Here is a 13,024-nt window from a genome sequence, read left to right as displayed (position 1 = left end):
CATATTTTTTGGACTATTGGGCGCACCTCTATATAAGCCGCACCGGCTAGACCAGGGGTCGGCAACCCCTGACACCCAAAGAGCCATTTGGACCCGGTTTCCTCGGAAAAGAAAACACTGGGAGCCGCAATTACTTTTTTGACGTCTAAAATAAAGGTACCACTGTATATATTGCTTTTTATTACCTTTACACTTTGTATAAACAAGTGTGTAGTGTGTTGCTTCTGAAATTCACAAAGTATGACAGAGAAAATTAATTTTTTTTTATTTATGTAATGAAGTCATTTTGAGCTTTGGGCTTTCAGAGCGTGTAGCGGAGCCTTGACCTGAATTTTAAAAATAAATCAGGAAAAAAAAATCACTGTGTCAGTAAACAATAAAAAATAAATATTTGCAAAATATCTTCATAAATATTTATTTTACCTGGTTTATGGGACTTCTGCTCCTGAACTTCTGCGCACAGCATCTGCAAATCGGGACTTTACCGGCTTCCGCGAGTGTGACGTTATTTTGAGCGGCGAAAAATAATAAATGTTATTTTATTTAATATTTCAAGATCACAATAATCTTCCAACTTAGAACTAAAAGTTAAAAAAAAGGAATTAACACAAGTGCAATATACTTCAATCAAATATTTATAATTTATTTTCCCAAGCCACTCGGAGCTGCAGTGTAAAGATGAAAGAGCCGCGGGTTGCCGACCCCTGGGCTAGCCGACGCTATCTCGGGCTTCCTCCTGCGCGCTAAAACCGTCAAAGTCGTCTTCTTCAGTGTCGGAGTCGAACGGACTCCGAATTTCCCGGTCATTTCATCGGTCCGATGTGACGAGGATAAACGTTTTAGCGGAATGAGGCTCGTTAGCGTCCCCCACCCAAAAAACGTCATATATTAGCCGCATCGTTGTTTACGTGAAAAAGGTCGCGGCTGATCGTCCGGAAATTACGGTATTTAGTACGAATATTTCATTCATTCAGATCTAGGATGCGTTTTAGTGTTCACCAGTGTATTTACATCACAGGCTCAATTCTGCTTAATGTTAAATAAGCTGTCCGTCATCTGCGTTCATTTCGTGTTTAATTCGCTCAGTTTCCGCGGTAGCAGTACCACCGGCGGCCTCAAGGGGGCGATGTTGCAGAGCTGCGCAAGTGCGACCAGTGACAAGAACCAAAAAGAAGAAAATGTGGCATCGGTGTAAAAACGGAATTGTCACTTTTGTATCAATTTGTATCAAAATTTGTATCATTCGTTTCATTTTTTGTTGTTTTCTGTTGTGTGAAAAAGTTCCGAACTCTGAACCTGAAAGCGAACACTGCACTGCCCCCTAGTGGTTGCTTTGTTACTCGGAAACTGCTACCATACTTTGGGAAGTATGTTAGCAGTGCCGCGGCTATTTCCATACGCAACATTCATGTAAACAAACCTTAAGTGTGAAAGGATAATGATTTAGAGAAGTTACACAAGTGTGTGTGTAGGTTTGGCAGGTGGACACACAAAGGGGTTTGATGATGAACGTCGTGGAGAAGAAAAAAAAAAAAAAAAAAAAAAAAGAGCAATCCCACGTGAAAGAAACTATAATGGGTCGGTTTCTGTCCTGCGCTTTGCCCCCCCCTCCCGTTCCGACGGAGCAGATTGGCAATCATCGCGGGTTGTCAACGGAAATTTATGTCACCGCAGCAGATGGAAGTGGACAAGGGTCTCGACTCTGTCCGAATAGGGGTAGCGATATTTTTGAGCCTCGCCGCGGCCACGAGCAATCTGAGAAAGATTACAACGAGCCAGAGGATTCACCACGTGAGCCGTTTGCGGCGTGACGGAACAAAACACTATCAACTCCAGTCCATAAAGACATCTTCAAGATACAAGATACCTCAATGTTCCACGGAAAAACATCCCCATGTGTAGCTTGTATCGTTTGTTTTCACGATTATACATGCGGTGTGATTAATACTACGATTTACTTGTATACAGTTTAGATGCTGCTTGCTGTAAAGTTCGCTAATAATCTGTCAGCATCTTGAAAAACAAACGCTTGTACGGCCTCCTGACGTGAAAACAACATGTGTCATTTCGGCGCGTTGGGAAACAGAGTTTATAAATGTTGACGCGGTGGCAGTGCGGCGCCCTTTGGCCATTCCCCGTGCCAAATGACTCAGTCATTTGTGATGTCTGCAAATGTAATGTCAGAGAAAAACCTCGGGCTAATCTGTTTGAAGGATGGTCACCAGACACAGGCGGGAAAGGAGAAAGAAAAAAAAAAAAAAGGAGCGGAGACCGACACAAATATCTTAGGAATGTAGCGGCTACGATGCAGTGCTAACGGTTAATAAAGCTCTGAAGTAAAAGATAACGTTGATGTAATCACCGATCTTATGGCTTCATTTGTGGGTCTTTGGTGTTTGTCGTGATGCCTTAAATTATTCATTCATTTATACATTATCGATATCATTTATCCTGCCGTCACGGTCATGAGGCTGCTCGAGCCTTTCATTGGGAGGTAGACTAAGTCACTGGGCGATAGGCTAAAGTCATTGGGCGCTTGGCTAAATTACTGGGCAATAGGTTTAAGTCATCGGGAGGTAGACTAAGTCATTGGGCGCTAGGCTACAGTCATTGGGCGCTAGGCTACAGTCATTGGGCGCTAGGCTACAGTCATTGGGCGCTAGGCTACAGTCATTGGGCCCTAGACTACAGTCATTTGGCCCTAGGCTACAGTCATTGGGCGATTGGCTTAATACATTGGGCAAAAGGCTAAAGTATTGGGCGATAGGCTAAAGTCATTGGGCGATAGGCTGAAGTCAGTGAGAGATAGGCTACAGTCATTGGGCAATCGGCATTATAATAATAATAATAATAATACATGGGATTTTTATAGCGCTTTTCATGACACTCAAAGACGCTTCATAAGTAAAAAAAAAAAAATTATACATTGGGCGATAGGCTAAAGTATCGGGCGATAGGCTAAAGTCATTGGGCGATAGGTTAAATTATTGGGCGATAGGCTAAAGTCATTGGGTGATAGGCTAAAGTCATTGGGTGATAGGCTAAATTATTGGGCAATAGGCGAAAGTCATTGGGCGCTAGGCTACAGTCATTGGGCGCTCGCCTTAAGCCATTGGGCGCTAGGCTACAGTCATTGGGCGCTAGGCTAGTCATTGGGCATTCAGCTTAATACATTGGGCAAAAGGCTTAAGTATTGGGCGATAGACTATAGTCATTGGGCGATAGGCTAAAGGTGTTGAGCAACAAACCAGGCTCACCCAGGTCCATATATAAACATACAACCACAATTCAGAGCTTCCACTGAATACTTTTGGACCTTCTTGCCGTGAAGTTGAAGTACCATCCCCTGCGCCACCATGCCTGCCCTGCATTTAATTCATTTATCTAAATCACAGCTCCAATTTTTCAGAAGTCTCACAACAACTCAACCTTATGCTTCTACTTTGGTAGCGGCTCTAAATTCCTGCTCCAGCAATCAGTACATCGTTCCACCACCTGCTCTGTCCTCTGCATCGACCCGGTGGACCGAACTGCGTCGGAGCTCAAGAATGATAATCACAAATTGTTTAATGTGCTGACTTAAATACGCTGTAGAAAATACCTCTGCTATATTTGCCGCATGGAGCCACATGCAGGTATCTACTGCCCAGCTGCCACCAGCTTCTGAAGGAATAAAATTCTCAGTCGGCGGTTTGAAGCAGCAGAGTGGACGGATGAGTTATATATCAAAAATATAAGGTCGCCCTCGGGGTTAATGAAGCAGCACATCACAAACCTAGTAGAGTCAGATAGTGGACTAACCACCGAATACCACCGAGCACCATGTAAAGGTCCGCCCAAGAATTGCTATTTCGATTAAATTCACCTTTCGTTTCACATCATTCTTTGTCCTGTTTTTCTTGCAAAAATATCCACGCTTGCGTTTGTCTCCGCCGCTTTCCAGATGTACATCCAGACGACGACTCTGACCATCTCCGTGAGCCTGAGCGCGTCCGTCTCCCTGGGGATGCTCTACATGCCCAAGGTTTACGTGGTGCTCTTCCATCCAGAGCAGAACGTGCCAAAGCGCAAGCGCAGCCTGAAGGCGGTGGTGACCGCCGCCACCATGTCCAACAAGTTCAACCCGAAAGGCGGCCTGAGGCCAAACGGGGAGGCCAAGTCTGAACTCTGTGAGAGTCTCGAAACTCAAGGTTAGTATTACGGCTCCGGAAAAAGTACGCCGCTTCCAGCTGACCGATTGCAGCTGAATTAATTTCTGCTGAATTTGAATTTTTTTAGGAATTTCTGACTTCGGCGTCCATTTTTCCTAGCATTAGCCTCCTGAATAAGGTATGAGATGTGCTGTTTCTGTGCCGGCTGAAATGGGTTGCGCTCCGGCTTCCAGTGGGAAAATGCGCCGTGACGGTTGTTTCAGAAATAAACGGGCGAGGAGTATTTTTAATTTAACCTTTTGCTAGAATGGGATTATTAATTAACCACGTGTAATAACTTTCATTAATCAGTCGCAAAGCAAACTAATGTTGCGGGGCCTATGTATTACTTAGAATAGGTTAAATCCAATCATGTTTTCTATATTAGGACGTTTTATCTTCTCCATAAGCGACACAGTGGAGCGCAATCTCATTAGAGGACAAAAAAGGTAGGGAAGTAACGCTTAACCCGATTAATCCTACATTTTTCAAACCAGTACAGGAAAAAAAAAAAAAAAAGAGTGTTCCATTTGCAAGAAGTCTTCCTGTGCTGGATTTGTGAATCATGCCGGGCGCCCACACTCTTCTGATTTCATAAGAAACAAAAAAAATAGAGGACGGGTAGCAGCATGTAGGGAGGATATTTCAATCACGAAGATAAAGATAAAGTGCATGAATAGGCTTTCCCCATGTGTGCGGGGGGGGGGGAGGAGGGAGCTTAAATCACACAACCCTGCGTGTTGCGATTACTGACAGCCCTGATAATCTTGACAAGCTCAACAGTACAAATTTATTCGTGCTGAGACAAACAAGCCTGCCCACACTTCCACGCCCGCCCTCCTCAGCCTCGGGAATGGAGTCGAAACCCCCCCCCCGTTCGCCGCCGCCGCCGCTTCTTCTTCTTCTTCTTCTGCCCCTTTTTTCGCTTTGACTTGTAGCTCTAACCACTGTTCTTTATGCCTTATGTGTCAGACTGTGTTGAGGGAGGGGAACACGGTGAGAGACTGTAGACCGGAAGGTAAATTAAAGAGCGTCGAGAACCCCTTGCTTCCTATCCCACCCCCACCCGACCCCCCACCTTACCTGAACCGCTTTGGCTGAAACACGGCGACCCGAACGTGGGATCGCAGCCCTCGCAAAACCACACCGGAACCAACGGGAGTCCGTTTTTTTTTTTTTTTTTGGTGGGGGGGGGGAGTTTATACTGGTGTGTGGTTTTGTAAAATGGCCAAATCAGCATGGAAAAGCCTGCTAACGTGGGAAGATGACACCACTCTGCCTGAGTGCAGGAGACAAATGATAGCCGTGATGTCCCTTCTAATTTATTTCTCGACAAAAAAAAAAAAAAAATTGGTGGCGATGGCACAACAACAACAACAACAACAACAACATGACCCGACGAGAAAAGACAGATGGGTCTGCCGGCATCAATTTTTTCTGGACCATCTATTCTTTATCTTTGGCCTCGCAGCGTATAAATATTCAAATCAGGTTCATTTATCTTTCGGAGGAGACGCTCCGGATGAGATGGCGAGAATCGCCGCTGACAAATATACTGAAACCATCACACATCTCATCCCCGAGACACTTTTTTTTTTTTTTTTTTTTTTTGCTCCTGCTCTTGCTTTTTAGCTGTTATCTGATTGGTTTCAACCCCCTCTGACATATTCAATCAGCCGAGGCTGCAGCGGGGAGATTGGCAGATTGGTAGTATGATCTCCACCACCGCCAAGCATGTTCACTATCTAAACACGTATGTTCACAGGCACACAGGTATGGCTGTTTGGGCTTGTTACGGATCACCCTGGTCGTTACCACACTAGTTTTGTCCTCTGGTTATCTGTCGTATCTGTTTTCTTCACGGCTGACTTGCTATCCTTAAATCATGCTATCAAACATCGACGGCATCGGCTAACCTGAATGATCTCGGCTGCATTGGACTTTTAATCTGCCGTCATTTCCGGACTTTAAGCCGCTAATTTTTCCACACGACGGCTTAAACGACGATGCAGGTAATTTATGGATTTTTTTGGGGAGAAACGAGCTTCACGCCGACCAAAACATTTAGCCCCGTCACATCGGATTACCGTGAAATTCTGAGGACGACTTTAACGGTTTTAGTGCGAAGGTGGAAGACCGAGATCGGGAAGAAAAGCATTTCCAGTGCATACTTGTGGATGTTACCGGTAATTTAAAGTAAAATGTTTCTTTGTAATTATCTCATGTAACAGCGTGGACACCTGCGGCTTGTAGACAAGCGCGGCTTATATATGTACACATAGATTTATTTAGTTATTTTTAGCCGGTGCGGCTTATATTCAGGTGCGCCCAATAGTCCAGAAATTACAGTACTTCATATTTAAGGTTTCCATTCTTGACCTGCTGCAGAAAATAAACAACTTCTCACATCTAGCCAGGCGTCCGACATTAAAAAGTTATCATGATATTTATTATTAATCCTTTTCATCAGCTGTGTTACAACCACTTTTCAGAAAAAAAGGTATATATCTAATTAAAAGTAAAAAAAAAAAATTCTGTATAAATATCTCATGTAACAACGTGGACAACTGCAGCTGATAGACAAATGCGGCCTATATATGTACACGTAGATTTATTTTGTTATTTTTAGCCGGTGCGGCTTATATTCAGGTGCGCCCAATAGTCCAGAAATTACAGTACTTCATATTTAAGATTTCCATTCTTGACCTGCTGCAGAAAATAAACAACTTCTCACATCTAGCCAGGCGTCTGAAATTAAAAAATTATCATGACATTTATTATTAATCCTTTTCATCAGCTGTGTTACAACCACTTTTCAGAAAAAAAGGTATATATCTAATTAAAAGTTAAAAAAAAAAATTCTGTATAAGTATCTCATGTAACAACGTGGACAACTGCAGCTGATAGACAAATGCGGCCTATATATGTACACGTAGATTTATTTTGTTATTTTTAGCCGGTGCGGCTTATATTCAGGTGCGCCCAATAGTCCAGAAATACAGTACTTCATATTTAAGATTTCCATTCTTAACCTGCTGTAGAAAATAAACAACTTCTCACATCTAGCCAGGCGTCCGACATTAAAAAGTTATCGTGTTATTTATCATTAATCCTTTTCATCAGCCGTGTTACAACCACTGTTCAGAAAAAAGCGGTATATAGTTAATTAAAAGTAAGAAAAAAAATGTTTCTGTGTGAATATCTCATGTAACAACGTGGACACCTGCAGCTTAGAGCGGCCTATATGTGCACACATAGATTTATTTTGTTATTTATTTTTAGGCGGTGCGGCTTATATTCAGGTGCGCTCAATAGTCCGGAAATGACAGTAAATCTTTTGCAGATTTTATAAATGTACTTTATTCAGAGTCAGCTGCGAGGAAAACAACATGAAGATTCCCACAAATTCACTGATAGCTATCAAATAGCTGACACTTGTGCTGTTATGAATGCTGAAAGTAAAACATGGTTATATATGTTTATTTTCTATTTTCGGAGATTTGGGCAGTTTGGTAATAATTCATCTGATTAAAAGTCACTTTCTGAAATGGTCATTTTCTTCCTGGGTCTGTGGTCATACCGGGTTCCTGCACCTCGGGGCAACTTGGACCTGAAACTCCTCCAGTCGTTCCCATTTCCAAGCCGGGAAGAGAAAGAATAAACGAATAAATAAAAGAATAAATAAGAATATACGTATAAACAACTACGAGAGGGTCGAGGTCAGGGGGTCGGCAACCCGCGGCTCCGAGTGGTTTGGGAAAATATATCATAAATATTTAATTGAAGTGTATTTCATTTGTGTTAATTCCTTTTTTTAACTTTTAGTTCTAAGTTGGAAGATTATTGTGATCTTGAAATATTAAATAAAATTATATTTATTATTTTTCGCCGCTCAAAATAACGTCACACTCACGGAAGCCGGTATACCCGCCGGCCGGTAAAGTCCCGAGCAGAAGTCCCATAAACCAGGTAAAATAAATACTTATGAAGATATTTTGCAAATATATATTTTTTATTGTTTACTGACACAGTGATTTTTTTTTCCTGATTTATTTTTAAAATTCAGGTCAAGGCTCCGCTACACGTTCTGAAAGCCCGAAGCTCAAAATGAGTTCATTACATAAATAAAATTTAATTTTCTCCGTAATACTTTGTGAATTTCAGAAGCAACACACTACACGCTTATTTATACAAAGTGTAAAGGTAATAAAAAGCATAAATAAAATTACATAAATTACATAAATAAACTTTAATTTTCTCCATAATACGGTGTGAATTTCAGAAGCAACACATTACACACTTGTTTATACAAAGTGTAAAGGTAATAAAAAGCAATATATACAGTGGTACCTTTATTTTAGACTTTAAAAAAAGGAATTGCGGCTCCCAGTTTTCTTTTCCAAGGAAACCGGGTCCAAAATGGCTCTTTGGGTGTTACGGGTTGCCGACTCCTGGTCTAGAAAAAAAAACAGGTGGCTGTCACCGAAAAAAAAACTTGAAATATCGAAGAATGTCAATTTCTTTCCAATGAAAACGGTGAGACTAAAAAAAAAAAAAAAAAAAAAACCCTTCTCCGAACCCTGTATGCAATCACAGACTTCCAGTTGCACTGCAGCTCCATCGATTTGACTCCTACCTTGAAGATCTTTAACATTTCTCTCTCCGCTCCGCCTTTGCTTGTAGTTCTGGCCTCCAAGCAGACGTACATAAGCTACAGTAACCATGCCATATAAGACAGAGACAAAGCGCCGGAGCTCAACGGGGTCCAGCCTGGGGAGACGTCACCTGATTCCGGAGAATACCGGTGGGGGGGGGGAAACACTGGAGGACTTCCAAGCTGCTGCAGCAAATGGGAACTGGGGTGGAAAGATGGTAATTTGTCACTCCGTAAATAGAAAAGGATGTCATATTTTTCTAGAGAATCAGGTAAAAAAAAAAAAAGGCTTACGAGTGCCGACATTTACGAAGAAATTAGAAGGTCGCCGGAGAAAGAAAGAAAGAAAGAAAGAAAGAAAGAAAGTCGGGACAATGGATTCTCCTCTTCCCACCCCTTCTGAGGAGTTGTCGAAAACGGTGACATTCCGGGGTGAAGCCGGTTGAACCGCCTGGAGCCGACAGTAAGTTTTCCTTCTACGGTGTTTAGCACAGGATCTCAGCTCCCTCCCGGGCCGAACCATTTGTCTCATTTACATAGAAACGGGGGGGGGAGAAAGTGTAACGCAGTTAAAAAAAAAAAAAAAAAAAGTGTAAAAATGTAATCATGATTTTTAGTTTTTGTTTTTTTTTTTTTTTTTTTGGGGTGACTTGGATGATCAAGCGTTTTAAAGCTTCTTCAAACTTTACATGCCTTACGACAGGACAGTCCATTCTGTATTTCTACAAAAACCCGTTAAGAACCTGGAAAACGACACAGCGGGCCGTTCCATTTTTTTTTTTCTTTTTTAATTAATGTTTCATAATAATGTCATTTTGGCAAACCTAATGTACAGTCCCAGAGCATGCTTGTGGGAGCATCACTTATACTGTGCTGTGCTGTCAACCTCAATAGAATGCAACATTTGTCATGGTTGTCATTCACAGTGAGATGTCATCATGGACCATTATCCACGTAACAACCCTCCGCTCCAGAAAAACCGATAAACAGAAAACGAGGCGAATAAAACCTAAAGTCATGGTTATAAATGTCAGCCGGGACTCGGAGACTTGTCAGAGAATCCTCCGATCATTTCTGATGTAATGGCCCTTATTTATCTTGTGCTTGTTGAAGCTTTTTAAACCAAGTCGGCCGCTTGGACGGCGGCAACACGTTCCAAGGTGGACGCTTTTGCTTTCTCAACCGTCGGTCGGTTCGTTATCGGCGCCGCTTGGAGCCTGTTATTGGCCGAGAGGTCGTCGGTCAATCGTAGGACCGCTTACAGATTCACCGTTTCACCGAGGAGTTCCACCAGGATCCAACCAGGGACCTTCTCGCATCACGACTGAAATAGGTTTTCCGGTGTTCCTTTAACTTATACTTTGACATGCTTGTATTTTTTAGCAATATTCAAAGCCTGAAAGGACTCCTAGGACATATTTCATTCTTGTAGGAACTGATTTACATCGCAGTCTTCATACAGGGCACGTAGACTAAGTGTTTCTTACGATATCAAAAAAAAAAAAAATTGGATTTTTTTTCTTTTTTAATCCGAGAACTTTGAAACTAAAATGAAACTATTGCAGCGATTGAGCATAATGACTCTTAAATGTGGCTCCATCCAGATAACGGTATCTATCAAAAGTTCCAACTTTGTTACCTCATGCGTTTCAATAATTCTCACACATTTACATATCCGTTTTTGATTTTTTTTTTTTTTTTTTCCGCACTACCTATCAAGTATCATGCAAAAGTGAGCCGCAGCCTTTTCAGATTTTTTTTTTTTTTCAGATTTCCTTTTATAGAAGTCACTTCTCCATTGATTCGGCACAGTGATTCTCCAGCGTTGGTCCGCATCAGGTGCAAAAAGTATCTCCTGCCGAACCGGGTAAAGCGGTAAAGAATCCTGATGTTTTCACAACTGGCGGTTCAAAGTGAACCAAAATGACATCTCAGGTTTCTCTACTTAAAACCTCCGGAAAGGGTCTCTTTCTTCACATATCATTTCGTATCGACTGCTGGATAAATAAGGGCCAGTGCCTTCATTTTTGTGCCTCGTAACGTTTATCTTCCTCCTGCCATTCCATCGTCATGGATCCTTCACGGTGGTTTTTGCTTTGCGTGATTTCCAGGCGGACAAATAAGACTCGGTGTACAATATCTAAGTGTGTGAACTCCATTTCTGTCTCGAGCTGCTAAAGTACTCAGCATAAACAGTGATTCTGGAATTAGCCACGTTACGTGTTCTCTTCAGAAATGCCAAAATGTGTATGTTGCATGTCAAAAATTCATAACCAGTCAATTTGATGGAAAGCTGTGATGTCCAGAAGGAAAACTACTGCGGAGGATTATAAATAAATGACATTTTGGTTTAAATGACGGCTCTCTCGGCTCTCAGCTTCAACGAAAAAAAAAAAAAAAAAAAAAAATCTAAGGTGTAACCGCAAATGTTGTTTTTCCCTCATCGTTTGATTAAGTATTGTTTGTGGGATTGTTTGTTTGTGTTTGTGAATATGACAATTTAATGCTCTTTTTTTTGTTCTGGCCACAATCCCTATATTATTTTTCTAAAAACACCGTCTGTGTGACAAAATAGAAATATGTAAGTGCTGACTGAAGTTAAATGGCAAGTTAATGTATGTTATTAAAATGGATTGACCATGTCTGCTTTATGTACTTAATTATTAAAAAAGAAAAAAAGAATATATATACGGGAAGAAAAAAAAAAAAAAGATAATTACAGTGCCTGGATATCTATGAATTATCTACAGAGGAAAAAAAAAAAAATGTGTAGAGCATGTTCATTTTTATACAAGATATTTCTAATTAAAGATTGTTTTGCTAATTTTCCTGTTTTTTTTTTGGTTCTTTCTACAGTGTCTAGCGATTCATTACAAAATAAAAGCAAATGTTTCACCGACGCCCCCTTCATCACAATCTTTTCAGGGAAACCACCGTCAGAAAAAGGACAAGGTTGAAGCAAATATTAGGAATTTTAGTCCTGTGAGATTTTCACACAAATTAAAAAGTCCAAAGGATCTCATGTCTAATAAGTGCGGGACAAAACCGAAGCAATCCTGGACGATCCGAATTTCCCCTCTGGGGATCAATAAAGTTTATCTTATTTACAAGATAGTCTTGGTGGAAGAGGAAGAAACCCCTTTATTTTGCAGCAAGGTGTCGTAACTCAGCTCGGACTGAGGGGAAATTTAGAAAAGAACTGTTTTCTCCTATAACTGGATCATTTATTGCATGAGTGATTATTAAGATAATCCTGAAAATAATTACCAGATTATCACACTTCGGTATGAGTTCCAAAGGACATCATTTATGCATATCTGTGCTTGTTGAAAACTGAAGTCCCACTCGGGGTGACGGAGATCCGACACGTCGGCTGATGGATTCGATAACGTTGGGAAACGTTGGGATCGAGATGAAAATCTGTTGTTTGCCAGCACGGACGCCACACACAAGGGGCACTTTTTAACCATCTGGTAACCAAATTGGCAATTGATAAAGTTAAATTTTAAATTTTGAAATTAAAATTTGTAAAAAGAATTATACATATATATATATATATATATATATATATATATATATATATATATATATATATATATTTAAAATTATCTTCTTTTTCTCATATTTTTTATTGCATTTACTTTTTATTTTATATATATCTATATATAGATATATATAGATATATATATCTATATATATAAAAATAAACACATACATATATATATATGTATCCATACACATTTGTATATACACACACATATACACTGTATACACAAACACACACACACACACACATATTTGTGTGTGTATATATATATATATATATATATATGTGTGTATAATTAACAATATACTTGTGTATAATAATTATATTATTATACTTGTGTATATAATACAATAAAATTACATTTTGAAATTTAAAATGTAATTTTATTGATTAATATACACAATATACCTACATATTATTACATATAATTATCTTCTTTTTCTCAAATTTTTCTTTTCAATTTTATTAAGATTTTTACTTTAACAAAATTGTATATACATAAATATATATATATATATATATATATATATATATATATATATATACACACACACATATACGTGTGTGTATATATACATATGTATACGGATACATACATACACTACGTGTGCGTGTGTATATATATATATATAC

General features: G+C 40.0%; 1 protein-coding gene across 3 annotated transcripts in view; it reads left to right on the top strand.

The window, feature by feature from the left end:
• LOC147226862 (metabotropic glutamate receptor 4-like) overlaps nt 1–11,741 on the top strand; it is a 274,699-nt gene extending 262,958 nt beyond the window's left edge. For 2 of the 3 annotated variants that reach the window (XM_086159582.1, XM_086159584.1), the window contains 2 exons: nt 3,944–4,190; nt 8,874–11,741. In XM_086159582.1, coding sequence (XP_086015708.1) covers nt 3,944–4,190; nt 8,874–8,923 — 297 coding nt within the window. In that variant the 3' untranslated portion in view covers nt 8,924–11,741. Of the gene's footprint in view, nt 1–3,943; nt 4,191–5,162; nt 5,209–8,873 lie in introns of all 3 variants that reach the window. The other variant, XM_086159583.1, reaches the window with a different exon arrangement.
• The last annotated feature ends 1,283 nt before the right edge of the window (nt 11,742–13,024 follow it).

The sequence above is a fragment of the Fistularia commersonii genome, chromosome 14 (genome assembly GCF_037954325.1).
Source record: "Fistularia commersonii isolate RoL2024-O1a breed Wild chromosome 14, RoL_Fcom_v1.0, whole genome shotgun sequence".
Classification (NCBI taxonomy): Eukaryota; Metazoa; Chordata; class Actinopteri; order Syngnathiformes; family Fistulariidae; genus Fistularia; species Fistularia commersonii.
This window is presented reverse-complemented; position numbering and strand designations above follow the sequence as displayed.